Genomic DNA, 25,033 nt, shown 5'->3' with positions numbered 1-25,033 from the left:
GCCGCTGCCTGGCCATGAGACTGTGAGCAATCAGCCAACCAGTGTAAGTAGCAGATTGTCTTCAGATGGAGAGTGGGGCAGATCTATCTCCTCTGCTCCAAAGGGAAATGCATAGTTGTGAAACTATACAAGCAGAAAGAAAGTGGTGGAATCACTAAGCTAGAGAGGAAAAGGGATTCAGTTTTTGTCTCTAGGGTTCTCTGAAACAGCTGGATTATGACCAAATCTCACTTAAAGATATTTGATTGCTTGAGGAGAGTCAAGAGATTGTCTACGCAGATTTTTCAGTGGTTGCCTAATGCTGCTTCTTCTCACCCTTCCCCTTTTCACACTCAGGTCTTAGTCACCTCGAGGCTAACTTGGCTCCCAGCAGAGAACATCAAGCAGAGCCTTGAGCATCTGCTCTCTTCACACTGAGTTATATGGAGACCCAAACTCACCAGGGAACTCCCCCAGCCTACTTTTGTGTGCAGGTGTGAGAATCAGCTGGTGTGAAACAGCATAAAAGGGAAACTGGGTAGTAAATAGGATTCCCAGTAAGACGAACTGTCTACCACACATGCAGGCACTGTGAGTCTCTATGAGAGTATTTGTCTGCTGGTGGTCTGCTTTACACCACCTGGGCTCCGATCCTAGCTCTGCCACTTACAAATTGAGTGACTTGGGCTATATCTTTTACCTTTGTTAGCCTGTTCCTCTGTCTACAATTTCCCCAGGAAATGGGGATGTAAGAGCATCTCTACCTAAGGGAAACATTTCATGTCTATAACAAATGCTCAATAGAAGTGAGCTCTTACCTTTGTCATATTAGAATGCTGGAAGGCAATAATCATGCATTTTTCCTTCTAGTATTCCCCCACTGTGCCTGAGATCAGTCCTCATACACAGTAGGCAATCAATAAATGTCCAGCTTGAATTGAAGCTCATTGAACTACAGCAAACCCCTTCAGCTGATTAATCATTAGCCCCTCCAGTTTGGGAGTGTCTAATTTAATTAAGCCATAAGAAACATCATTGCAGACATCCAAGACCCCTCCAGCACCCTTAACGTGTTTTACACACTTGCAGAGGTACTCAAGCTTTGGTCTATTTTTTATAGCTTGCTAGAAATAAATACATTAATAATAGCTGTTATTAAATTACTTCAGAAATAATAGCTATTAATCGGGTACAAGAAACTAAAATTCTGCTGAGTGGTCTCTATCAGACTGACCTCTGTGGGCCCCTCCTCATTTTCCCTCAGCAGACAGGCTAACCACAAACAGACAAGGAGATCACAGTGCCTCTAACAGCATCACACCTGGAAATGGAAGCACTTAAAGGACTTCACCTCAGAGATGAAACACTCACTCAGCTCCATGGATGGCGAGTCCGATGAAGAAGATCACGAAAAGATGGTGTGTGTACCAAAACACTTCAAAGTAAGACCTCCGGATGGTTTTGGTGGAGGAGGTGATAATTAATATGAGGCACAGTGTGATGACAATGCCAGTGATGCCGGCCAACAGAGTCACAGCCACGTATAGACCTCCTTCAGGATTCTGTAAAATATAAACACACACACACACACACACACACATTACTCACAGGCTCTTAAATGCAGGACTATCTATTTATAAAATGTCCAGTGTACAGAGCAACAGATATTTTCAATCCCCCTTAGATAATCCTAACCATCCCTCACAGAGTGATATACACTTGGAATAGATATTTCTCAATTTAAAAACATCTTATGTGGTTGAGGTGTCATAGGAAGTACTAATCAATATACTGAAATAGTTCTGAAGGAGTGTCTAATAAAGAACATTGGTGAGCTATAAGATGTCCTAAAAGGGTCTGAAGCTCCTTCTTCCTTTGGTCTGGAAAAGGCCATGGTGCTTAGCCTGCAAATGTATTGTGGGCATGCCTACCATCTCAGGCGGGGTTCCCCTGAAGCAGATAGACATTGAGATGAGGATTCATGAGCAAGTGATTTTTAAAAAGTGTGCTCCAGAAGAGACTGGTAAGAAGATGGGTTATAGGACAGGAAAGAGAAAAAAGTCAAATAAGAGGGTGATCTTAGGCCAAGTCTTTAGAGAGGGTAGCTTCAGCCTGATGCTGCTGAGGAATGATGGAGGGTGAGTCATGCCTCAGAGTTCATCCTGACTCAAGGCAAGGAAGCTGGGCTTTCGTGGCCTGTGCCCATCAGTTATTGGCTAACAGCTGCCCACAGAGAGGTAGCCTTCCAGGCCCTTCCAGATCTCTGAGCTTGTGGGCAAAAGGACTCCCTTAGAAAGGAGAAAGAAACCCAGGTATCAGAAATTGAAAGTGGAAACACAGAAAGGTGGAGGGAACACAGACATAGTACAAGTGGTTCAAAGAGATCCAGGCAGAGCATGGCAGTTGGCTCACCTAGCGTGTTCACATTGCCTTCCTTCTGTATCATTGTACAATGAGCAATAGGAAAGAAAAATTATCCCAGGCATTACAGAAAAGGAGTTTGTTTACTTTTATGCAAGGTTATTTTTTTTATGTTAGCCTGAGGAGAATGATTTCTACAAAGTTACGCGACTTTTCTGATCATCTTTTCTAAACACAAGGAACCGTATTTGGAATTCGGTGTATGATTTTGTGACTTGGCCATCCCCCCCAAGCCATTGGGCACATGAAGATGACTTGGAGCTTCTCTGTCTGAGTGTAGGAAGCTTTAGCAACTGCTGGAAGGGAAGCAGTCCTTGCTGTGGCTATCCCAAATGGCTGCCCCTGGAAGACCACAGAGTTACTCCCAGTGCATTCAGCTGCTCATGGATGATAATCAGCAGACATAGGCCACCCCTCAGATGTTATAGGCAAGAGAGAAGAAAAGTGCCTCTACTGGCTGGCCTGGGACTAATACCAAGGCGGGAGTGTTCCCTATTTCACATGAACAATTTCATAGTACATCAGATGACGTCATTCTGTGACCGTGGGGGAGTGAGACAAAAACAAGACCACTCCAAAATTATGTCAGAGCCAAGACAACAACACAAGTGACTGCTGCCAAGATACCCAATTCTCGAAAGACCTCCCCCCAATTCCTGACCATACCTGAGGCAGAGCAACTCCTTGCTTTCTTAAACCCCTCCAAAACCACCTAACACAAGTCCATGTCCTACAACAAGCCTCTATTAACACCTTCTTGGAATGTCCCAGACTTTCTCATGGTGGGAGGCCTCTTTTGCTGCAGTAAGTAATAACTCAACTTTGTTTGACTAGACGTGTGTTCTTGTCTTTCTTTGATGGTGGGCATTGTCATGGCTGAGCCTGAGTTAGTCCAGATGCCACAGGTGGGCCTCAGGAACCGGAAACCATCTAGAGACCCTCCACACATGGAGTCGGGAATGTGGGGGACATCTTCTCTGTACCCACATTCTTAGAAACAACAGACAGGCTCATCCCACTGACAGTTAGTCAACCTTTGTCATTGTTGTTGTTCTGCCCAAGTGGAGTTCTTCACTCACTGAAATCTAGTCTCAGTTTTAATGGCCTAGGGAACATCTGCATTAGGGAAGAGGGGCCTTACCTTGATTCTCCTTCGAGCAAAATTGAGGTAACTTTCACCAGGATTATCTCCAAGGTTAGAGAGTGCTATTGAGTAAATGTCAGAATTGTTGACTCGCGCATTCACACACCACTCCACATTAAATAAGTGGGCAATGGTATGAATTGCTGAAGAGGAGAGAGAAGAGAAACAAACAAGGTGAAGGGTGAGCACAATTTTACTGTAAGCTGGGTTTCTGCCTCTAGTCCCTGACTCTGTGATAAGTTACAGGGAGACACAGGAATGGCCCAGGACACTTAGACACAAGAACTGTGTCTCCAGACCAGAGAGGCAAGACAGTTCTAGTGGGTAAGCTGTTCTCCAGTTGTGAAATTGTACACAAATCACTTCACCTCTCTGGTCTTGGTTTCCTCATTTGTAAAATGAAGATGTTAAACGACACCATCCTAAAGATCCAAGCAAGTTCTAAGATTCTACAAAAATAATCTTGGTCTCCAAGGATATTTAGCTGTGTTCTCATTGTCTCTCTCCTCCTAATATATTTATGCTCAAACAAGAAGACTCTCATGTAATGTATGTCTTTAGCTGGCTCATTCAACTGACTCTGACATTAGGCCAGAAGGACAACAAGATTTTATTGAACTGATATAAACCAATGGCCACAGGAGTGAATATCTTTTTGAAAATTGCATTCCTTACTTAACAAGCACTTATTTTTTTAAAAAAAAATATTTTATTTATTCGTGAGAGACACAGAGACACACAGGCAGAGGAATAAACAGGCTCCATGCAGGGAGCCCAACGCAGGACTTGACCCCGGGTCTCCAGGATCATGCCCTGGGCCAAAGGCAGTGCCAAACTGCTGAGCCACCCAGGCTGCCCTTAACAAGCACTTATATACAATTACTGGGTGCCAAGAACTGTTATAAGTGCTTTATAATGACTTAATCCTTATATGGAGGCTATGATGTAGGTACTACTAGTATCATCTCAATTTACAGATGAGAAAACTGAGGCATAGACTGCTTTAATGTCTTGCCCAAGATCACCAAGCTAGGAAGCAGTAGAGTTAAGAATCAAATATAAGCAATCTGGTACTCAAATCTTTGCTTCTGACCATTATGCTATGTTACTTTCTGATAAGATTTTATCATGCATTTTGCATTTGAACCATTTTGTTTGCCACAGCTTAGAAAGCCTGCACAGTCTACTAATAAGAGAAATCCAGTTAAATATCTGTAGTCTAAGACTATTTTACTCAAATTATGGGTAAACTCTTTAAAGGCAGAATAAAAGTCTCTTCTGTTCGTCACTGTACATTGTGTGCATGCCTATTGCCTGGGACATCACTTATTTATTAAGTGAATTAGTGATGATTCAATAAGGGTCCCAGATACATCCCTTGTGTCAACATCACTGCTTTAATAATTATAAAATAACACATAAGATAGAATGTGTATATACATATGCATACCTATTAGACATAAAATAACAATAATAATAAAGAAGACACTTAGCTGATAAGGGTTATCTTACCCTTAAGATAAGATAACTTCTCAACTTATGGGTTGTGGTCCCCCCCTAGGATTACTGCGAGAAATCCACAAATCTACATGTTCAACCTAGTATTTTTTAAAAGATTTTATTTATTTATTCATGAGAAACAGAGAGAGAGAGAGAGAGAGAGAGAGGCAGAGACATAGGCAGAGGGAGAAGCAGGCTCCACGCAGGGAGCCTGATGTGGAACTTGATCCCAGAACTCCAGGATCACACTCCGAGTCAAAGGCAGATGCTCAACCACTGAGCCACCCAGGCATCCCTCAACTTAGCATTTTTTTAATGGATAAATAAAAGTTCTCACTTGTGAACTAACATTTTTTATATTAAAAAGCATGGAAAAGGGTAAAGACACTGGGATTTTGTCAGAAAAGCCCAAGGTTAAAAAGTTTTAAGACTTGAAGGAATAAATCCTAATATTGGGATGGGAGAAAGAGTGGTGAATATTTTTTAGTGGAATTCATTCAGAAAGTACAACATGCCTTGGTGGGAATGTAAATTGGTACAGCCACTATGGAAAACACTATGGAGGTTCCTCAAAAAACTAAAACAAGAAATACCATAGGACCCAGTAATCCTACCCAAAGAAAATGAAAACACTAATTTTAAGAAAAGCTATCTGTACCCCTATGTTTATAGCAGCATTTTTAGCCAAGATATGGAGACAACCTAAGTATCCCTTGATAGATGAATGGATAAAGAAATTGTGGTATATAGACACAACGGAATATTACTCAGCCATAAAAATGAATGAACTCTTGCCATTTGCAACAACATGGATGGATCTAGAGGATATTATGCTAAGTGAAATAGATCAGACAAAGACAAATACCATATGGTTTCACTTATATGTAGAATCTAAAAACCAAACCAACCAACCAAAACAAAACAGAAGCAGACTCATAAGTACAGAGAACAAACTGATGGTTGCCAAACGGGTTGGGAGAAAAGGGATGGGCAAAATAAGTAAAAGATATTAAGAGACATAAACTTCCAGTTATAAAACAAATAAGTCACAGGGATGTAAAGTACAGCATAGGGAATATAGTCAATAATACTGTAATGACTTTGTGTGGTGACAGATGGTAACTACATTTATCATGGTGAGAATTTTATAATACATGTCATCATCGAATCACTATGCCATATACCCTAAACCAACATAATATTGTATGTTAAATATACTTCAGTTAAAAATAAATTTTAAAAATTCAACATATCCAATCAAAAACCTAATCTACCTAAAAAGACTTATATCTCCTAGAAAATAAAAAGTATCTAGGGATAGAGGGAACTCTCTGGTTCCAAGTTTTCTCTGCAATCTCAAATATCTTAATAAACTTACCAGTGTGAAGTGCAATCATCCATGCCACCAGTTTATGAAAAGTGAGGTTCCTGTCCAGTTGTCTTCGAATTCTTGTTGAGCAGCACTTTGGATTAAAGGGAAAAGAAAATAATAATGTTAACAAGAACATTTGCTGTGTGCCAGGCAGTAGATATATATCATCTCGTTCAATTCTCATAACCACCCTTAAACTATGTCATTTTACACATTTGATAGATGAGAAAACTGAGGCTCAGATGCCTGTGTTCATTTTCCAAAGGTCAAACTGCTAGTGAGTGGCCTACCGACAGGTACCTGCAGTAACCATATGCATGCAGAACCAGCTCAGCCCCAAGAAACCTGAAGTTTGTTGAGCAACAGGTGTAAGGTCCCTACAACCAGTTTTACCTGGACTTGAAGGAGGAAAGCTCTGGCTCTGTGTCTTCTCCATCACTTTTCCCTGCCCCAGAATGTATGTGAGCTCTCATAGTCCCATGCTGGGCAGTTAGCAAAGGCTCATCTTTGTGAAGATGTCAGCCAGTAACTTAAGTGTCAGGTGAGAGATTCAAATGTCATCTCTCCTAGGAATACTGGCAGTGTAATAGGATTCTCTCCAAGAAAAAAAGTGTATTCATTTCATAAGACCCTGAAAGTCTAACGGGGACATAGATAAGTGAACATTTCTAGAACAAGTGAATAATTTTAGAATAACACCCTTCTAAGACATACACTGGCAGGGAGGAGAAAAAAATTATCCACTCATCTCTGTTGACAGAGACATCACAAGATATCATTAGCCAAATGTCAATAGCAAAGAGAACAATGGCCAATATTTACAAAGAGCTTGTGCAAGGACCCGTTTTAAGTGTTTTATATGCATTCTGACTTTTCATTCTTGCATCAGTCCTATCAGGGAGGTACCATTATGATCATTGTATAACAGATTAGGGAAAAATGTGTGGAGAGGTTACTTTGCCTTAGGGCACATGGTTGGTCAGTGGCAGAGATGGGATTTAAGTCCAGGCTATCTGATGCCAGAGTATCAATATTCTGATATTTCATACCTTGCATGATTACTTTGATATTAAAAAGAGTATTTTGGCCAGTACTCAAGTGTAACTGTCCTACTAATACATATTAGAAGATGTGAGTTTGAATCTTGATTTAGATCAATGCTCAAAGTAGAAACAAATAAACAAATTCTGCTTTATGGTTGAATCAAAGCTTGGTCCTCCTGAAAACTGGTCAAATGCTTGCTCTGGCTGCTGTTCCCAAGTCTAAATGTACTGCCGTAGAAATACAGAGGATTGTTAAGGAGAGCCAAGTGCCAAAGAAAATCTTAGGTATTATAAGTATCTGGTTCTAAACATATTAAATTTAATCTAGGGATGTTTAATATTTGACTTATTATTTTTTTTAAGTAGGCTCCACACTTAAGCCCCAACATGGAGTTTGAACTCACAACCCTGAGATTGAGACCTGAGCTGAGATTGAGTCAGACGCTTAACCGACTGAGCCCCCCAGGTGCTCCATGGCTCACTTATTTTTTAATAAAATGTCCTGATTTGATAGAAAAAAATGTAGTTGTGTGGAAAATTGTGCTTATGCCACTATCTCTCAGTTAGCTACGTCTACGGAGAGTATGGGAGCACTAGAGCAGATTCCTGGAACGGCAGAAATACTAGTGAGGAAGACTCAGAGGATTCCAGAGAGAGGAAGAAAGAATTAGCCTTTATTGAATGCTTTCTGTGAGCCAGGCCATTCACCCATAATCGTCACCTCATTCAATGGCAATGAAATAGGAATTATTGTCCTCATTTTACAGATAAAAAACCAAAGCTAAATCTCCCATTGGCTGGGATCCAAGTCTATTTGTCTTTAAAGTTCATATCCTTTCCCACCAAACCAAATGCAAAGATATAGTCACTATTATTCTACATGTCTAAAAAAACCCCAAAAAACAAACAACAAAAGAAACAAAACCCAAGACAAGAATTTAAGTGTAAGTACTCAACAGCAAGGTGGTCACAGAAAGCAAGGTCAGGGGAAGAGAGACCAGAAGAGAAGGAAACCAATGAAAGGCATATTAATCAGATCAGATACTACTATCATATATCATATCATATCCTATGTCATATCATACCATGGTCTCTTTGATTAGAGGACTCTGAGAGATACAGAAAATGCCTCAGAGGTGTTTATTGTTTTGTTTTGTTTGTTTGTTTTTTATCTGAGGGGCAGGAAAGCTTAGGTATTGATACCCCCCAGTTCCCATCCATCACAGGCCGAGGGCTGGTCCCAGGGCATCAACTCCCTGGCATCTCAGGCTTGCCCCAGGAGAGGGCTGAAAGAAAATCCTCAGGCAGAGAATGAGTGGGGCTTGCAGAAGGCAGCTACTCCGTGCGCTGTAGAACGGTAAGTGTGGAGGGAACCTGAGTTCCACCATCAGCATCAGCTATAAAACTAAGTGTCCACTAGTGGAGCTAGGCAGTGACTCAGGCTCTCAAAATAAGGGTTTCCTGTTTGAAATCACTTAATTTACATTTCTGTTGGTGAAAAATTGTCCTTGGTTTCTTACATGGCCTCATTGTCTTTTGTGTTTATTTCAAGTGCTGTTCATTGTTTTACAACTTTGTACAATTTTAAGGAATTATCTTTTTCCTGTTTCCCAATTGCTAGGTTCCTCCACAGTTTCTTGGAGTCCTTGGTGTGGTAGGCAAAATTCAGATGATCCCCAATGACCTCATATGATCTCCTTCCCTTGAGTGGGGGTGGGACCTGACTTGTGAATATGATGTGATGTCACTCCTACGAGTTTGTTACATCATATGGCAATAGGAACATTGCAGAGATAAGTAAAGTCCCAGTTGACCTTAAGAGAAAGATTATCTGGGTGGGCCTGAGCCAATCACATGGCCCTTTGAATCTGGGTCCAGAACTCAGAGACTAAAGAGTTCAGAGATTCAACGAGCCAGAAGTATTTGGTGTAATGTTGCTGGCTTTAACGTGGAGGAGGCCACATGGAAGGAACACAGGGACTTTCAGATCCTGAATGGCTGTCAGTAAGCAGACAGAAAACTCAGTCCCCCACCTGCAAGGAACTGAATTTTGCCAGTAAGGATGAGTTTGGAAGGCTTTTACCGAGTTTCCATTTGAGAATTCAGCCCAAGGGGCACCTTGACTTCATCCTTGTGATATGTTGAGCAGAGAACCCAACCATACACAGGATGCTGGATTTCTCACCTGCAGAACTGTGAGCTAATAAATTGGGGTTGCTTTAAGCCACTGAATTTGTGGAAATTTGTCACACAGCAACAGATAATTAATATAGTCTTTATTAGGGTGATGGACCACAATTGGAGTCCTAAGACTGAGAAAATGGAAATAGTAGGATCAGAAATTAGTACTGACTTACATTTCAGAGGGCAAGTTTTGCTATCAGATATACATGTATTAGATCTCAGCTCTACTACCTAGCTGTGTGACATTGAACAATATGCTCAGTTTCTAACTTCTTCACTTCTTTTTTTTACCAGAGTTCTTCTCTCATAGGTCCATTTCCTAGATTCACAAAGAGGTGTTTAATAAATATTTGAGGATTTTTTGGTATCATTATTTAACTTTTTACTAGTATGGTGTGGCTCCCCAGCTAGAGAGTAAGCTTCCTATGTGCAGAGCAATATATCATATGCTTTAAAAAATATCCCTTGGGGCACCAGGGTGGAGCAGTCGATTAGGTGTCTGACTCTTGGTATGGCTCAGGCCCTGCTCTCAGGGTCGTGAGATTGAGCCCCATGTCGGGCTCCACACTCAATGCAGAGTGTGCTTAAGTTTCTCTCATCCTCTCTCTGCCCTCCCAACTCCTGCCCTGCTCTCTCTCTCTAAAATAAATAAATAGATTTTTTTTTATAAATAGATTTTTTTTAAAAAAATCCCTTGATAATTATTTGGTTAAATAAATTCCACTTTCACTCTTCTAGAACCTAAGATGATTATTCTAAACCTATAGAAATGTATTTACCCACATATCTATACTTGCCACACTTTTTTTTCTTTTTTACTTCCTTGACAAACTGTTTTGGAATTTGGGGGGAAAATACTATGCTCCTGCATGCTGAATGTGAAGAAAAGCAATATGGTTTTGATGTGGCCTTTACAGTGTCTCCATAGTTCTACACTTATCATCATCAAAATAGATCATCAAAAATATAGAACAGATTCTGATGCCTATCACCTTGAGCAGCAGTGTTAGAGAAAAATAAACTGAATGCGAGAACAATGGAGAGATGTGCTTGAGAAATAAATGTCCATTCAGTAATACTCCAATCTTAATAGGTAATTTTTTAAAAAGCCACTAAATATGAAACACGTATATCTCCTGAAAAAGAAAAACAGAGACCGTTAGTCACTAATGGGTCAATGGAATAGGTCTCACCAAGGCACCAATCCCTAATTTTTCCCTCTATGTTATGCTGAGGATGGCCAAAAAAAAAAAAAAAGAAAATCCAAAGAGAAGTCATAGGTCATGTTATATGGAGCTTCCAAATATAATTTTCTCACCATTTCCTGAAAGGAGAGCAAGGCAGCTGGTTGGTGGGGTGGGAAGGAAGGGCTTTGCTGCCTGTGACCACCCAGGGCTTGTTTGTTCTTCCTCATCACACAGATACCATTTTATGCTTTTGAGCCACTTCTGGATTACTGCCAGCCACCTCCTAATTACTCAAGCTGCCATCATGCCCCGTGGCTTCCTTGCTGAACTACCTCTTGGCCTTTTGCCATTGACTTCTTTTTTTTTTTTTAAAGATTTTATTTATTTATTCATGAGAGACACAAGAGAGAGACAGAGACATGGGCAGAGGGAGAAGCAGGCTCCCTGCGAGAAGCCCAATGCAGGACTCGATCCCAGGACCCTGGGACCATGACCTGAGCTGAAGGCAGATGCTCAACCACTGAGCCATCCAGGTGCCCCTTGCCATTGACTTCTACAGGAAAGTTCCTCTGTTACTGTCACCTAGAGCTGTCCCGATCTCACTAAGCTAACATTCAAGTGTAAGGGAGATTATGGAGTCATCTCAGGAGATTCCTATGCCCATTCAAACTGCAAGAGAAAAAAAAATTTTCTGAAGAGAAAAAAATTGTTTTAAAGATTTTATTTATTTGAGAGAGAGAGTGTGTGTGCACACGGGGGGGGGGGTGTGGTTGTGTAGAGGGAGAGGGACAAGCAGACTCTGTGTGGAGCACAGAGCCAGGCGCTAGGGCTTGATCTCACTAACCCTGAGATCATGGCCTGAGCTAAAATCAAAAGTTGGACACTCAGTCAACTGAGCCACCCAGGCACCCTGAAAAAAAATTTTTTTAAGTGTGAAATGGAACTAAAAAGGAGTGCATATTTAATGGGGTATATAACATGAGTTTCCGTAACATGACCATTTCGAAACCTTAAAAGCTCTATTTTATGTGCACCTGGTCTCACCACACATGCCATGAATTCACTTAAATTTGCTGTTTATATGCAATTTGGAAGAAATCACAAAAGCTACCCCTGAATCTACAGAACTCAGGCAAAGAAGCCAACAGTAATGTCCAAACCTAGTGGCAGTAAGATATGTGGTAAATGAGAATATCAATTTAATAGAGAACCCAGAAATGGGCCCTCAGCTCTATGGTCAACTTATATTTGACAAAGCAAGAAAGACTATCCACTGCAAAAAGGACAGACTCTTCAATAAATGGTGCTGGTAAAATTGGACAGCCATGTGCAGAAGAATGAAACTAGACCATTCTCTTACATCATACACAAAGATAAACTCAAAATGAATGAAAGATCTAAATGTGAGACAAGAATCCATCAAAATCCTAGAGGAGAACACAGGCAACACCCTTTTTGAAACTGGCCATAGCAACCTCTTGCAAGATACATCGATGAAGGCAAGGGAAACAAAGCAAAAATGAACTATTGGGACTTCATCAAGATAAAAAGCTTCTGCACAGCAAAAGAAACAGTCAACAAAACTTAAAGACAACCTACAGAATGGGAGAAGATATTTGCAAATGACATATCAGATCAAGGGCTAGTATCCAAGATCTATAAAGAACTTATTAAACTCAACAGCAAACAAACAAACAATCCAATCAGGAAATGGGCAAAGACATGAACAGAAATTTTACCAAAGAAGACATAGACATGGCCAACAAGCACATGAGAAAATGCTCCGCATCACTGGCCATCAGGGAAATACAAATCCAAACCACAATGAGATCCCACCTCACACCAGTGAGAATGGTGAAAATTAACAAGAGAGGAAACAACAAATGGTGGAGAGGATGTGGAGAAAGGGGGACCCTCTTGCACTGTTGGTGGGAATGTGAACTGGTGCAGCCACTCTGGAAAACTGTATGGAGGTTCCTCAAAGAGTTAAAAATAGATCTGCCCTACGACCCAGCAATTGCACTGCTGGGGATTTACCCCAAAGATACAGATGCAATGAAACGCTGGGACACCTGCACCCCAAGGTTTATAGCAGCAATGTCCACAATAGCCAAACTGTGGAAGGAGCCTCCATGTCCTTAGACAGATGATGGATAAAGAAGATGTGATCTAGGTACACAATGGACTATTACTCAGCCATCAGAAAAAATGAATACCCACCATTTGCTTCAACATGGATGGAACTGGAGGGTATTATGCTGAGTGAAGTAAGTCAATCGGAGAAGGACAAACATATGGTTTCATTCATTCAGGGAACATAAAAAATAGTGAAAGAAATTAAGGGGGAAAGGAGAGAAAATGAGTGGGAAAAATCAGAGAGGGTGACAAAACATGAGAGACTCCTAACTCTGGGAGACGAACAAGGGGTAGTGGAAAGGGAGGTGGGCGGGGGATGAGGTGACTGGGTGACGGGCACTGAGGGGGGCACTTGACGGGATGAGCACTGGGTGTTATACTCTATGTTGGCAAATCGAACTTTAATAAAAAATATACAAAAAAAGAAAACATTAATTTATTTGTATAGCACTGTTTAAAACTTTGCAATGGCATGGTTATTTTCTCTTTCATGAGCTCATGGCCCATGTATTTATTACCCTTTATTCACCATGTGTCCCCCAGTACTTAGCATGTAGCTGGCACTCAACACATATTTGTTGACTGACAACTCAGCAGTTGACAGCTTAATCAATTAATATACTTTTAGGATGTTATATTCATTCTTACAATTGCATTGTCTCACCTGCTTTTCAGCTAAAAAGAAAAAAAAACCCTGTGAGACAGGAAGTCCAACAGACTTCCCTAGACCATGTGGCTAGACACAGAACCACACTGACGACCTCTGACTCTCAGACTATATAAGGTTACAGATAAGAGCTAACAGTCTCACCTTCCTTTTTCTTTCTGGTCTGAAGACTAGAACTGTCATCCAATGAGAATTTAGTTTCTGCATGGCAAGTTGGGTTTATTAAGGATTCTCTGGGGACTTCTGCATCCTAAGCCCCATCCTTCCCCATCCCCCTCAACAAAGGAGGCTGAGAGTCTTTATCTTCCCCATGGTGGGCCAATACTGGGGCTTTATTTCTCCAAATAATCACAAGGATTATAAAGCAAAGTCTAACTGATTAAGACCACTGGAAACTGAAGGGAAGTTCTATGACTATGTAGTTTGCACAACGTCCTACTAACAAATCCTTGAAGTTACAACAGTCTTGCCATTTCTGCCTGGGCTATTCAGCACGCCCAACATTCACATAGATGGTGGACTTTTTAAAGACTGTCATAGGACAATAAGATAGTTTTGAGTTTAGGTGGCACGTAGGGAAGTGAATGGCCTCTGGGGACACAATGAGCTGGGTCTGAATTCCAACATTGCCATTTCATTGCATCCCCATCTCACCGACTTGACGTGCAGCCTTTATGAAGTGAGCTCTGTGAAGACTCAGTAAGTGGCAGCTATTTGGATTTCCAACATTGTTCACAGCACGGTCACTTATTTTAATCCTAATCAGAAAAGAAGTTTCATTTGTCAAGTTCACATTTCAGGTTGGGAAACCCAGAAGGAGGGACACTCCGTGTTTATAAAAGAATGTTGCATGCTGCTAATTAAAAAAAAATACATTCTCTTACATACAGATCTCTCTGATTAGCAAAGCTTCTGTGCAATTTGAAGAACAGCCTTATTTTGTCCCTGTCTTTAAAGACACTCATGAAGATCTTCCCTCCTGGGCCACAGGAAGCCAGAAAGCAACCATTACAACATGTGCTTTTCACAGGGCATGGTAGCTCAACGGCAGTGCAATTGGGGCTTGTGCGGTAACAAGGATTTCTTAACAGGCCATCCTGGTGAAAACCCTGCCTATTTCTCAGGGTTTAGTTCCTCTAAATAGAAAGTATTCAAACAGGGCATAGGAAGGAAGGCTAAAGGAAGAATTGTGCCTCCCGAAAAATGAAAAGCTACAGTACATGAGCCTCTTAACAAATGTGCATTGGGCACCTACAATATATCAGGCTTTGGATGTTACGGGGGGCTCATTGACAACACTTTAAATCAAATGGAATTTTACCTCTGCAAGTTTCTTAGAATGAGAAGATAATTTAGAAATCCTTATAATCAGTGTCTACTATTAGTTGTATCCTGCTAATCCTATATTCCTAGATCAACTAGTAAATCTAGTAAGACTAGGAAAAATAAGGCAGAGTGTAAGGCAAATTCTACTTGTTATTGACAGTTCAGATCCTTCCCCCAAATGTTCCACGATTGCCAAATTAATATTTACTTCTCAGCTATACATTTAAGGTCCCATTGGGATCCCTGGGTGGCGCAGCGGTTTGGCGCCTGCCTTTGGCCCAGGGCGCGATCCTGGAGACCCGGGATCGAATCCCATGTCGGGCTCCCGGTGCATGGAGCCTGCTTCTCCCTCCGCCTGTGTCTCTGCCTCTCTCTCTCTCTGTGACTATCATAAATAAAAAAAACAAACAAACAAAAAAAAAACATTTAAGGTCCCACTTTACCAGCCAAGTTCCAGCTGTCCTCTGCAGCCTTATCTCAGATACCTGCCCTTTACAATCCTTACATCCCCATCAAAGTAGATTGCTCACTGTTCTCCTCTATAAATTATCTCTACTTAATAGATTCTTTTAAAGATAGTTAATATAAAACACATACATTTTATTAAGAGGAAAAACAGAGGCTACTAGTTACTAAAGATCCAGTGGAATGGGTCTCACCAAGATATCAATCCCTTTTACTTTTCCGAGCTACCCTCTTTGGTGGGATCAGGAACCGCAAACAAATCCAATGAAAAGCCACATGCCATGCCCATATGGGGCTTTCATGAATATAATTTCCTCAACACTTTCTTTGCCGTGGCTCATTCCATTTTCTCCATGTAGAATGTCTTTCTCTTTCGTTTACATCTCCTAGTGGCTTATTTGATCCTCATATGCCCATATTTGATGCCACCTTTTTGATGAAAACTTTCTTCATTCCCTGCCCCACCTTCATTCCAAATCTCCCCCCTTCTTTGATTCCCCCATAGCTCCTTATTTCTAATGTTTTGTGGGACCCATCGTATTTTGCTTTGTATTGTATTTATTTTTGTACACAGATCTCAGTAGATTCTAAGTTCCTTGTTTCTCATCTTTGTATAAGAACAATAAGAAATTCATATACCATTTTATAGGTTACAAAGTTTCTTCTTACATAATCTTTTCTTTCTTCTAGCATAGTACATTTAGGGGATCACCAAATTGCCAAAGTGAGGGTAAAAAAAGTCTTGAGCACTTAGAAAGCTTTGAACTCCTCAATTCCATGGACTCAATACCTCTTAGTCACTCTCATTATACTGTGGCTCATCACTCATTGATTTCAACTGCTTGGGATGTTATGCACAAAGTGACTGAGTCTGACTTAAATATTTTGAAAAACATGGCATTGTAAGATTGATTCCCAAATCCCATGTCAGCCTCATAAAGTCCATAATGTATTATATCATATATGTCTGATGTGTGTGTGTGTGCATGTGTATGCACAAGTGTTTGATTGATCTTCTTGAGGTGTAGGTTGGTTGGCTTTTTAAAAATGTCTATTCTAAGTGAAATGGTTGTCCCAGGGAGCTCCATCAACAACAAATATAGAAATACCATGGAGAATCAGGCATCACTTGACTCGTGAATATTGGACAGAGGTTGGGATCCTCACCTTAGAAAGGGCATTTTTGCTTTTCCTTAGAAAGGACATTTAGTTTGATGGCCTTTGAAAATTTTGAGAAGTTTTCAATTTTGTAAGTGTTTGCTCTTACCGCACTGGAACCTCTGAGGAAGGAGAGCAGGTTTCGACAGACTGGCAGCAAAATCAGCATGCAGTTGAAATTCAGGCAGGCTGCAGGGGCCCTAGCCAATGGCAGTGCAAACTGGAAGGTGCAGGATAGAAAGCAGGTTACTTCCGTGAGCACAGGATACCCCTCTGCCACTTGACCAGAGTTCCCAGATGAGACACCAAGTAATCTGAGAAGTAAGGCCCTTCAGAACCAAGAGTCTATCTTTAGGGCCTGCTGGGATCCTTCGTTTTAATCTGGCCCTTCTCTCCCACCCCAACATTTTACTATGAAAATTTTGAAATGTAAAGAGAATTTGAAATACTTTCATAATGACACCTGTTTTCCCAACTCCCAGATTCCACCATCATAGATCTCTCCCCCCATCTACCCATCCCTCTATCCATCCATCAATACATCTTATTCTTGATGCATTGCAAAGTGACTTGCAGACATTATTTCACATCCCCCTAAATAGTTAAGCACGTGTATTATTAATTAGAGTTCAATATAGAAACTGGGGTTTTCTAAAGAAGATTTTCTTAGTTCTCAGACTCACTTCTGCAGTAACTTAAGTTGGCCTGGTGTAATGCTTTGACATTATAATTGTTCTTTGTAACGCCTACAGAAGTTGCATATTTTGGAGGGGAAAGCAAAGGGAAATCATCCTTCTCAGTGTCAACCTGAATAAGCTAACAACAATTATAATAGTACAATATAATTATGTGTCATAATTCTTTATACATGTGATATATAATACACATTACAATTGGTATTAAGTATGAATTCACGGTTTCAGCATGATATAACAAATGGTATCCTGTGAGGGCAGTTGTAATTGTTGTTATTTTCATTTGTCATGAAGAAGAGCCCTGGCAGCTCAAGGAAATCAAGGATGGTAAAGAACCCCAAGGAAAATTGGCAGCCTTCACTCTGCTGGCCTAGTCAGTGTGACTCTTGGACAAGTTCCTCAACGATTCCATCTGGAGGGAGAGGCTTATTTCCTGAAGATCATTTCACAACATGTCACTAGGAGCAGAGCTCTCCATACACAAAAGTGTCAGGAATCAGATGATTTAAAGAATATGGAAAGTCTCACTTGCCCCACCTATGTCACCCTTGGATGGATCTCTCCAAATTTGCCTGCCATTCCGGAGTTGGCATCAGATTTCTTCTTTAAGCTAAACAGTGGCACAGTAGTTCTTGGGAGAGGAGGGATGCTGCTGGGAATCTCTGATTCCCAGATAAACGCTTTAGTTTATCTAACACTGGGTGGCCTCAAGACTCGTGCCCAGGTGGTTGCAATGGAGGGATCGAGGCTAGTGTGTTATTTGGGTTGGTCAGAATATTTATTTAAAATGTTGAAAAGAATAAGAACCAGAATCTTTGATTAGAAATGTGAGCCAGTCAATATTGCATGAGATGGAACTTTTACTTACCCCAAGAAGTTTTCGAGTGTAAAAGAATTGTTCTCCATTGTTATAAACCCCATAGAACCAGATAAAGAGGAAGACGTTCAGCCCCAGCCACACCAGCTGCAAAAAGAGAAATAGTTGCGTGAAGTTTCCACATTTCCATAGGTAGATTTCACATAAGATTAGAGTCAGACTAGGGTCAGGACTTCCCCAGTCTAGCCTTCAACGAAGCTGATCACAAATTTGGGTGTAACCAGCTCAAAGTCAGCTTTTTCCTACAACAGTGCCACTACACTGTGTGATTGACCTTTCCACCTTGTGTGGTTTCCCATGATTCTTTCTCTACCAGCCAGTATGCCAGGCTATTATTAGTCTATCACCCCTTTGTTTTTTTCCTCTTCCTTTCTTCTGGAGCTTAAATAGATAGCGGTGAGTGAATCTTCTCAAAAAAGAAGGGAAAGGCATATGCTACTATATAGTCCTCTGCACCTGTAAGACATTGTATCCTATTCTCGTGGGTGCCATCACCTCCCTCCACCACATGGCACCCCACCCCAGCTAGTGGGAGTCACATCAGCTAGAACGTCAGGCCTTTGATTCTATTTGGTAAGTTTGCTTAACTTTTAAAAGAGGGAATATTGAACAGGAACAATGGGGGTAAGGGGCATGGGATTTTTTTTTTTTAAAGAGGCCCTTTTACATTTTGACTGCTCATTGCATCCCAAGCATAGATTGCATTAAGTGGAGGCACAGCTCAGTCTCTAACCTTCAGCTCCATAGCGATATTTTCTTACCTGTGTTTTATTCCATTAAATGGGTGCTTAAGAATGAACTCTTTATGAAGAAGAAAGTATTAAAACTACTTCTCCATTCTTACTCTTGCTTTCCAAGATGTGTCTTTACTGTGAAGCATATGAGTGTGCAATTTAGGAGGAGGTCATCTCCTGGGGAAAACTGTGGTAGGAGCTAAAAGTGTAATATGAACTTGTTTTCTATAGGAATAATCTGTTCTCAAAGTGGTGATAAGAAACCAAGTGAACAGCTCTGAGTCCTCAGAAGAATTCTATATGGCATTAGAATGTTGGTTTGGCATATTTTTTTTAATGACACAGTATTTCTTGCTTTTATTTGTGACACAAATTCCTCTCTATGTCTGCAACTCAAAGACTCAATATTTACTTTATGATAAATTCTTTCAGAAATTCCACTCACAAGTGTTCTTTTTTAGCATCAGTACAATACTTTCATTGGCTATTTGGAAAGGCTAATTATAAATCACATTTCTATCTTCCCAATTGTCCGTGATCGCTTTGCTGAGACCGCCATGTTAAAATAATAGTTGGTCCTTGTTATGGTAAAAGACTAAAGAGATTACCATGAAAATTAGCCCTATCTTTACTTACAAAAATTGTTTTTTAAGATAAACTAGATTTATACATATATATTTATATATATACATAATATATATCCACTGTATTTATGAGTCTAGTTTATTTCAATTTCCTTCCCTTGAATTTCTATAAACCTTGTAAACAACTCAAGTTTACCTCAGAGAAAAAAGGTACTTTTTAAAAAAAGAAAGTTGAGAACGTCAATTAGTTTTGGTGTAATCACTGAAATAAAGGCCAATTTCCCATACATGAGTCAGCCTTGTACCTGTTATTTAGAAGATGGTGTAAAATTATGATTCCCCATTCTTAAGTGGTATAAGCACATAAAAAGTGGAGAATTTGCCTCTGAGTAAATATTAATAAACAACTTAGACTTGTAGATTATTAGCATGAAATGTCTTCTACTTGTTCTGTGAAATGCTGGCTACTTTATTACTCCCAGATTCAAGTAATAAGTAGGCGAAGTGATCCCCCAGATACATTCTTATCATTAATAAGTTTGGAAGAATGCACTCAGTCTTGCTTACAGATAGATGTATGTTCACACAGTAAATCAGTTTCAATACAATTTCTCAAAGAAATTAAACAAATGAACAAAATAATTTTGCCCTATTTTAGTTTCCCGGAGAACCCCGACAAGTTCGAGAATTTATCATTTCTCTCTCATTGGTACTTACAATGACAAAAATGGAGAGCCCCTCATTCTCAATCCAGTTCCCCATGGTGACAAAGGTTCAATGCCTTGTGTCTGCCTTTCTTCTCTGCTCTGCTTCTTCTTCCCATGAGGAAATGAAAACAGCAGCCTTGGGGCAATCGGTTTCCTTTTCTATTATCAGAAATTAGCTAATCATTGGTCAACTGAAAATCTTGTTTCCATAAGAACTTTAAATCTTTAAACCACAAAACAGCTGCAGAAAAAGGTCTATAATAATCCAGTCATAACTAAACAGAGTAGGAAATGAGACCAATTTCTACAACTGAGAGACAAATAACAGTCCAATGATGGTATATATTTTACACGGGGACTTAACTTTTTGATTAATTGGTTATCAAGTAGTAATTTTTAAAAAGTCACTCAACCAGCCATGACTTCATGCTGGATAAAAATATTACATATCTTTTGACAGACTGAGCAGCATTTTACAGTCTTGTTGAGAATAATAATAATGACGGTTGATACTTATAGCATACTTACCTCATGCCAATTTTCTAAGATACATATGTGTGTGCATACACATATACACACATACATATACAAACATATATATTTACATATGATTTGATACATGCCAAACACAGACACACCTATTAAATTCCGTATATAAATAAATTCACTTGATTCTAACAATTCAACCCCTATAGAATAGTTTTTTATAAGATCTTTTTAGTTTTTGAATTTTTATTTAAGTTTTGTTAGTTAACAGTGCAATATTGGCTTCTGGAGTAGAATTCAGTGATTTTATTTAATTAAAGATTTTATTTTTAAATAATTAAATAATCTACACCCAACATGGGGCTTGAACTCACAACCCTGAGATCAACAGTCACACGGTCTATCAACTGAGCCAGCCAGGCGCCCCTAAAGTAGTTTCTATTACTATGATTACGCTTACAGATAAGGAAATTGAGACCCAGAGCAGTTAAGTTACTTGGCCACGGTCATGTAATTAGGAAATAGTAAAGTTGGGATTTGAAATCCAAGCACTTTGGCTATACTTCTAACCGGATGCCAGAAAAAAAAAAAAAAAAAAAAAGCCTAACTGTGTCAACCCCATCCAAAATCACTTCAAATACAATTACAGGAAGTAAAAATATAACAAATATAGCAAAATGTTTGGATGACTATAGTATTCCCAGGAAGATATGACATCCTCTAGGTTAGATATGTAAACAGGGTCGAAACAAATGTATATGTGCCAGGTGCCAAAAACCAGATTTAGCATTTTTTTTCCTGACTACTATGTCTTCAGGACATGAAAGAGACAGGAGGGTGGGATGGTAACCCCAGTATGAGATCAAAGCTGACAAATTACACAAGGGTGGTTGTACAATAGCTATAGTTAATGAAGAATTCAAAGCAGAAATAGCAGGACCAAATGGGAATGAGAGAATCAAAAGAGGAGAAGCATGAAACTGTTTTTGGTGGTTGTTTACTTACGAGCCACTTTGAAACAGCCTATAGAATTAGGACAATTAGAGAAGTAATATTATTTTTCACTTAATATTTAAGGAAAGGGGGATGCCTGGGTGGCTCCATGGTTGAGCATCTGCCTTTGGCTCAGGTCATGATCCTGGGGTCCTGGAATCCAGTCCCGCATCAGGCTCCCTGCGAGGAGCCTGCTTCTCCCTCTGCCTATGTCTCCGCCTCTCTCTCTGTGTCTCTCATGAATAAATAAATAAAATCTTCAAAAAAATATTTAAGAAAAGGTATTAAACTGTGGCCTTCTCCATTGCTCTTGGATCATGAGTAACCCACATAAAGGACAGACAGCTTTGTGGTTCCATTCCACACAGAGGTGAATTAGAGAAACACAGACAATGAAAACATGTGCCCATTATTGGCCTCTTTGCTCTGAGATCTACTCTCCACTCCTTCCTTGCTCTGTTCTGTTTCAGGGAGAATTGTATTGGCCAGGCTCCTTGGCCCTCTGGTGTCGGATACAGTCAGCCAAACGGAAAGATGAGGAGCAGGAGAGAAGCCAGGGTGTTCCTCGCCCCCGCCCCTGACCCAGAGCTCTCTGCTTCAAGTGGCATCTCTGAAGTGGCTGCATTTCCATGAAGGTTCCAGCTCCTAGCAGTCAGCCTTTCCCTCTATAGCACGAGCTCCTGCTGGCCATCGCCGCTGTCCTTCTGGCTCCTGCCAAATGGCCCTGGCTTCTGGGCTCGAGTTATACCACCTCCTCTCAGTGTCCCTCCAACCCTGAGGGTAACCACTTCCTGTAGCTGTAAATCTTTACATTGCCTCCACACTTGTGTTGGGATTCTGTGCTTTCCTCTCATCCATGCAGCAAATTCCTCGTGTGAAATTCCCTGTGTTAAATGTGTTGGTTTGTTTTTCTGACTGGAATTTGCCTATTGATGCACAAAATGTAATTCAGGTTATGTACTCACTTTCTCATGTAATTAAAGAAGTGAGGCAATGAGGAATAAACCAGCTTAAACATCTGCTCTCTCCTCTGCCATGCTCCGCCTCCTCCAGGGGGGTCAGGGGGAGTACTACAAACTGAGGCTGCATCAAGCTCTGTGAAACTTAGCAAAATCTCCTCTCTACTCCTCCCCCTCTTTTCTTCCCCAGCCTGCTGCTTCCTCTTCCTTTATCCCATCTAAAATGTCAAGCCTCAGGACGCCTGGGTGGCTCAGTGGTTGAGCATCTGCCTTTGGCTCAGGTCTTGATCCCAGAGTCCTGGGATGGAGTCCCATACTTGGCTCCCTCAGGGAGCCTGCCTCTCCCTCTGCCTATGGCTCTGCCTCTCTCTGTGTCTCTCATGAATAAATAAATAAAATCTTTAAAAAATTAAAAAAATATATATCTTCAAGCCTCTCTCACATTTTCTCATTGACCCCCTGACGCCTGTGCTCCTCTAGCGAAGGGACACAAAGGGTATCATGAATATTCATATGCTCAGAGATGAATATTCATATGCTCGGAAATAATGCTCTGTTTCACATAAACTCTTTTCTTGAACGTGTTCGACTCCTTTCCGCTCCCTCCATGGTTTGAGAGAAAATGCAAAAGAGAAAGAATATTTTCTGCGGGTAATCAACCATTCCCTCCCATTGCTTCCCTCACCCTCTTTGTAAAAGTAATCACAGGGCTGTGAGTAGAGATTTCTTGAGAGCCTGAAGAACTTCAATCAATTTCACAGCTGGAAGAAGAGAAATCAGCTGAAAAAAAAAAAAAAAAAAAAGTAAAAGCTTTCTTTTATGGAATGTACCTTCCCATTTGAGAAAACTGTTCCAGTAAATTGTAATGTGCACCACTCTTGGAAAGATGGAGGGTTTGATAAAGAAGTAACCAGTAATGGTTGACTGGGATTGACTGGACACGGAGAATAAAGAAAATTGAACATCTGTATCTTCTGCCAGCTGCTTTGGCTTCCATGGTTTCCTAAGCATTTAGTGTCAAGCCAGATTGTTGGCGAACAGACGGAAGTACTCGCCCTCCCAGTAGACAGTCATGAGTAACACCCTCAGATGTGATTGAAATCCTGGACACCTCTGGCTGAGAAAAAAGGAGATGAACAGACCCAAGTCGTCAGGAAATTCCCTGACTGGGCATTCCCAAGTATAATTCTTTCTTGATTTTTCAAATTAAATTAGGCTCCTAATGTATTCCCAGAAGTATGTGTGAAACTGCTGAGGAAAGGGAGGCATGTTACCACACCAAGATTCCTAGTGTGTTTTGCTCCTGGTGATGATGAGAAGTGGATTTCTCTGTCTTTTCTTTTTCTTTACTTTTCTTTTTCCTTTTTTTTTTTTTTTAAGAGAGAGAACACATGGGGTAGGGGAAGAGCAGAAGGAGATGGAGAGAGAGAATCCTAAGAAAGTTCCACACTTGGTATGAGCCTGGATGCAGATCTCACAGCCTTGATCTCACGAGCCTGAGGTGATGACCTGAGCCAAAATCAAGAGTCAGATGCTTAACTGACTGAGCCACTTAGGCGCCTTGATTTCTGTTCCCTTTTTCTCTGCTGTGTATGCTGTTCCTTTGAGAACTGCCATGTTCCCACTCTATATGCTTCTTTGAGTTATGTGGCCCCACTTCCTTTGCCTAAGGATGACCAGCGAGGGGACATCATCTCCCTGGACACAGTGTTTGTCCCAGGGGTGGGTCCTCGACCCAGAGAAGGCCATTTAGAGCTCTGGAGTACAGAGGCTGAAGCTCTTCTATCTTTGTGAATGATGTATTCTGGCCGCTGCTGTAGACTCTCTCTATTATCTTGTGCTAAGAAGTTGCATAAGAATTATGCCAACACAAACAAAATCAAATCAGAAGATAAGGAAGCTGGAGAGGTTTGGAGACAGATATGAGATGGCCATGTTTGAATTCTCGGGTCTGATTTGCCTAAGACACTTGGACATTCTGGTTATTCTTATAGACTGGATTTCTGAGGCTGGAGATTAGTGTTCAGGACATTTTGTACAGGGTGCCTTGGAAGGAAAATACCCGTGGAAAGTAGGGAAAAATAAGAAAGTAGGAGTGGGTAGAAGGGGAAGTTGAATTATCCATGTGTGGTCTCAGTAAGGTCTCAGCAGCTCTGTGGGGAGATCTGGAGCTGGGATGACTCAGAATGGTCTTGGACAAGATGGCTCTCTTCACTGAAACAATCTGTGCTGTGGGTGCTCACAGCAAGGCAGGAAATCTCTTGTTCCTGAAGTTCAACCTGGTGGCCACATTATAGTATCAAACGCAGTTACATACACCATTAATTCCCACCACTACCACTTCCTGCTTTTAAAAAACAGTTTGAGTGGACTTTCTACCACTTATACCTAGAAGGGTTTCTACTAACATGTGGTG

General features: G+C 40.7%; 1 protein-coding gene across 1 annotated transcript in view; it reads right to left on the bottom strand.

Annotated features, from left to right (window-relative positions):
• LOC121483550 (cytochrome b-245 heavy chain) overlaps positions 1-20,321 on the bottom strand; it is a 35,735-nt gene extending 15,414 nt beyond the window's left edge. Inside the window, exons 1-6 of the mRNA XM_041742202.1 lie at positions 20,190-20,321; positions 18,146-18,241; positions 16,692-16,802; positions 6,423-6,507; positions 3,542-3,687; positions 1,351-1,541 (exon numbers count right to left, since the gene is read on the bottom strand). Coding sequence (XP_041598136.1) covers positions 1,351-1,541; positions 3,542-3,687; positions 6,423-6,507; positions 16,692-16,802; positions 18,146-18,241; positions 20,190-20,234 — 674 coding nt within the window. The 5' untranslated portion in view covers positions 20,235-20,321. The remainder of the gene's footprint in view (positions 1-1,350; positions 1,542-3,541; positions 3,688-6,422; positions 6,508-16,691; positions 16,803-18,145; positions 18,242-20,189) is intronic.
• Positions 20,322-25,033: the final 4,712 nt, after the last annotated feature.

Source organism: Vulpes lagopus, chromosome X, assembly GCF_018345385.1.
Source record: "Vulpes lagopus strain Blue_001 chromosome X, ASM1834538v1, whole genome shotgun sequence".
NCBI classification, from domain to species: domain Eukaryota; kingdom Metazoa; phylum Chordata; class Mammalia; order Carnivora; family Canidae; genus Vulpes; species Vulpes lagopus.
The sequence above is the reverse complement of the archived record's forward strand: the minus strand, read 5'-3'. Positions and strand labels throughout refer to the sequence as shown.